We start from the raw sequence: 4,797 nt of genomic DNA on the forward strand, positions 1-4,797 counted from the left end.
TTAGTTTAAAGTGCCCATTTACCACCCATGTCTGCAAGAAGCCATCGTGTTTAGAACTGGACTGTAATGAATGCCACTGACCTAAGTTCTCTGAGATCTGGAATCCAATACTATTAAGACCCTTAATTCTTATTCAAATTATAAGTACCTTAGGTATCTCTGTGATATGGGCCTTTGCTTTTGAAAACTCTGTACCGCATCTCTAATTGTTCTATAAAGTTATCAACAGGCTTTTATAAAGATGAGAAACTATATGGAGTGATTCTGGACAAGAAGGGATAACTCCTTCACCTTCCTCGAGAAAACCTCCTACCTGCTTCCTATTAAGCAGAGGGTGAAGAATTCTGAAAATCCCTAGTAATACAAATGGTGTGTGCAGGGTGGAGGGAGGGTGGGACATTACTTTTGGTACTGGCAGCAGCAGTGGCATTTCAAAAGCTTTTTTTAATGTCCTAAGCATCAATTTTATCACCACCATTGCCTTTGACTTCTCTAACTGGTTTCTGTGTGCAGTTATTTGCCAGCATGATTCCAATTTACTGAGACTTCTGCATGTTCTCCTTTCCCCCCCCGCCCCCCAGAGCTACAATCATGGTCATCTTTCATATATCCCTGCAGAAGAAAAACTGGCAACCCTAGAGTTTGTTTGTCCACTTGTTGACCAGGCTGCTGTAGATAGAGTTCTTACTTATTCCTGGTTTCTTGGAGTGTGGAAATGATGTAAACTCTATTCTCTAGAATGGGTTGACTGCTTTAGCACCATAATTGTTTCAGCGCTACTGCCTCCCTCCTGTCCCAATCTTCTCATTTCAGGTGAATTCAAAACTTAGTTTTAAATTGGAAATTGAATGAGGAGTAGCAAGAACCCCTAAACTAATTCCAGGTATGAAATGCTAACCACAGATTGGAATGAACTTCAAAGACTTTAAAATTATGCAGCTGTTTGCAGGTGGAAATGTGACTTGTACCAATACTTTAAACAGAGAAAGGTATTCACTTATTATGCGATAAACCCATTTGTATAGCTACATCATGCCTTGCTCTGACATGCCTGCATAGAAAGTTCCTGCCTTTCATTTGTTCTCTATCTGTAAGGAACTGTGTAAGCTGCAAGGCACTTAGGACATGCCCATTTTCTGCTATCAGAAAACAGAAACATTATTGAAAATAATTGTATGTAAACCTTTGTCATAATTGACTGCAGGCTTACAAAATGAATCAAGCAACATGAATAGTTCTGAGTCAACATTAAAAAAGGATATATTTTATACCCACAAACAAAATATTGGAAAGCTCGGAGGGCATATATGGTGGTTGTGTTCTCATTGACTTCAGCAGTAGTAGTAAATTCTGTTCACCTGACTCAGACAAGTGATCCTGCAAATATCAGTAGAGCTTCTTGTGAAACCAGAGTCTTGTCTTCATAGCTAAATCCATGCATTTTATCTGTGAGTAGCCAGCATCTATGAGCTATCCTGAGGGGGAAAAAAATGAAGAAAAAGATCTTTAAGGTTAAAATGAGGTAAAATCTGGTGAGATCTCTGGCTGGGGCTGACCTTATTTAATTTTCTTCACAATAAAACTAAAAGGCTTTCTAAGCCCTTGTTTTTGCCTTAGGTTAGCTCATGTGCATGTTAAATACGTAAAGGTTTTTTAAAAAGTACCATTTTTATGCTGAAAACAAGGTTCATTTTTGGCTACAGGGATGTTGGAAGTGCAGTTAACCACCTAACTCTGATTGCAAATTCTAACTCCTAAGGGAATTATGATAGCCTACCCAGTGGAGGAAGCATTTATTTATATGACTTGGAACACAGTTATGTGCCAAATCATTGAAACAACTTTCTTGTCTTAGTTCAGAATAGTAATAAGCAGCACCTCTATAGTAGCGGAACATGCTGAATGTTTGCTATTTGTTCAAGAATCATTAACATTTATCTGCAGTGCACCAAAACGTTTCATTAAAAAAATCTAGGATCTGACAGAGCAGTAATTGGTGCAGTTTCTCTTCTACAAAGCTGAACTTCTTTTCTTTTTTCCTTCCTAATTTTTTCCCCCCATCACTTCAAATACCATGTTCTGGACATTTGTCTGGAGGTCTATAAGAGCTTCTTATTGTACAAAACAATGTTATAAAACAGCTTTGTAATTTTAAAATACGGTATGACTATAACTGTATATTCAGCTTAAACACTTATTTGAGAGTTGCTTAGCTTTAGATGGATTTCTAATGTTGATTTCACAGTGGTTTTTTAATGTTTTCTCTTTGAAGTTATTATTTTAGCTGTTTTCTTTTTCTCCTTTAATTCTATAGCAATTATATGCTAGTGAGCAAAGCTAAAAATTGTTAGAAGTAACAGATGCAAGAGCATATGAATAAATAAAGAAAAATGGGAAATAGGTGGACTTTGGGGGGGGGTTTGTACAGAAAAAAAAATCAAATAGCAATTGAAATTCTTTAATAAATTGCTTTTATATTTCCCATTAACTAGTTTTAATTAATTTCTAGGCCCAAGATGCATTACTTTTGGCAGTCTTCAAAACTAACCTCCCTCCCCCCCTTCCTATGGGATATATAATTCAATTAGTTTATGTAATGCTCTCTAATAAATCATCCTATATATACCCAGTTGTAGAGCTGATAGGAAAACATGTTGTTTTCATACAGCTCCCTGTGGATATATGAATTTGCATTCTGTCAAAGTAACTGCAGTACCTGCAGGAAATCTACTAAGTGCCCTTGGTTATTCTTAAGGAAACAACCCATCTAGAAAAAATACAACTAATATGAAAATAAATTTACTTTTAAAGGATTTATTTTAGCTCGACCACTTGGGTGGGTGCAACAAAGCAAAACCCCTATGGGATCTAGGTGAGTATTGCTTTTCTGGGCTCAAGGGAGCAAATCTATTTCATATTAGCAATTATACTAATTAAATTCTCCTGTAATTTTGACAAAACATTAATTTGCTCCTGGTTCAACTGGTATGAATCTGATGGCTTTCATTAGCTTTGTCAGAGTAAATTGTGATTATGCAATGAATTAAAAAAATGCTACATGTTTGTATTTGTAAAGGCCTACAATAAATGGCAATTTTGGAAGTTCATATCCCTAGGCAATATTTAACAAACAGGAATATAGCCTTGTGCACTAGATACTGTACAGTGTATGTTTATCCTGGGTTTCAGAAACACATTTGACATAGTCCTAATGAAACCCTACCTATTTGGCTGTGTAAAATTAATAACACTTATATCTATACAGTACCTTCTATTTGAAGATTCCCAAAACTGTTATGATATTTACAGGCATCAGTATAAGAACCCAGATAGATATGAAGTACTGTATAAATTGTGGTACAGATTTATCTTTTAAGATTTTAAGAGCTGATTTATGAGCAGGAAGACATTTCTTACTGTGAAGAAAAAATGTGCAAAAGACAGGGTGCTCACCTTTCTCAGGTGTTAATTAATGGAACCACACGTGTTTTCCTAGTTGGATGTTAAGTACATATAAATACAGAGTGTCTAGGCAAATCTAATTGATCAAAATCTCTTCTCTCCTGATCATTTGAAACTTTAAATCAGTTTTTTTTGCTATAGTTATAGATATGAATGGACAGAATCATGCTTTTAAAGCTAAATTGTCAATGTATTATTATTTATCTCTTTCAGGAATGTGAGTCTGCTCCCTGCATAAATGGAGGATCCTGTCAAGACTTGGTCAGTGCATTTGTTTGTATTTGCCTGAGTGGATACACCGGCGCATTTTGTGAAGTAGATATTGATGTTTGCAGTGAACCTTCACTGAACTCAACCCTCTGCTTCAATGGAGGCATATGTGTTGATGGGCCGGGAAGAACTTTCTATTGCAGGTCAGTGGGAATGTTTATTTATAACTGCTTCAGTTAATATACATTGATCTGTTAAGTTTACTATGTGGGGAGATTTTATTACGTGCTATGTGCATTACAGTGGATTTGTTTCCATTATAAAGGTTATGTCAGACAGCAAATGTTTTAAAAGTATGAAGGCTGACTATTCATACTTTGTAGATATGGTCATATGTTAATAACTTTAAAAGTATTTTAACACAAGAATAAAACATTATTTTTAAACTATTGGAACTGAAATATTTTTTAAAAACATACTAAATCTTTTACATTTTCTCATAACAAACAGGTGTTCAGAAGATTATTGTTGTTCTTAAATTATATAGTTAATGTCGTGCCTTTATCTAGAAAAATAATGTGCACAGGATTTCTAAGAAATGTACATAGAAGTCTTTTAATAAGAACAAGCTATAAAAAGATGCAAAGTAATCATTTCACAAATACTAGCATATCGGAGCTTAAATAAAAAGAGCCAGGTTATATAAAAAGTTGTAACAAAAATTGATATGCCAAAAAATATTGTTTTGCATACAGGCATGTATGAGTATGTACAAGTGTTGCAATTACGTTGTCCTAACCAGGGTTAGGTCAGTCTAAATGCCTACTCCTGCGGGTGTTCAGAGTTTTTAAATTTGGCCAAAAAACAAAACACTCAATCTAAATTAGTTCACCTCAATCTAATTTAGAATGAGAAAGAGTTAACCCCATCTAGGAAGGGGTTAACCTAATCTAGTTAATGTCTATATTCATTCTTAGCACAGCCCCAGGGCTGGGAAAGCCCAGACACTGGTCCCAGCCCCAGGGCTGTGCTGTTCCTACCCCTGACCCTGCCTGGGCTATTTTTTGTCCCACATTGCCTCACGTCCCGAACCATGCAACACCTCACCCATGGACTCACCCTTGC

At 35.8% G+C, this 4,797-nt stretch overlaps 1 protein-coding gene across 1 annotated transcript in view; it reads left to right on the plus strand.

The window, feature by feature from the left end:
• The window catches only part of LOC102379462 (protein eyes shut homolog), a gene marked incomplete at its 5' end in the record, with an annotated part of 24,525 nt that extends 20,519 nt beyond the window's left edge, over nucleotides 1-4,006 (plus strand). The window contains one exon of the mRNA XM_006031116.1: nucleotides 3,676-4,006. Within this exon, the coding sequence (XP_006031178.1) occupies nucleotides 3,676-3,912 (237 nt within the window). The remainder of the gene's footprint in view (nucleotides 1-3,675) is intronic.
• Between the last annotated feature and the right edge of the window lie 791 nt (nucleotides 4,007-4,797).

This window comes from Alligator sinensis, unplaced genomic scaffold (assembly GCF_000455745.1).
Source record: "Alligator sinensis unplaced genomic scaffold, ASM45574v1 scaffold635_1, whole genome shotgun sequence".
Taxonomy (NCBI): Eukaryota; Metazoa; Chordata; order Crocodylia; family Alligatoridae; genus Alligator; species Alligator sinensis.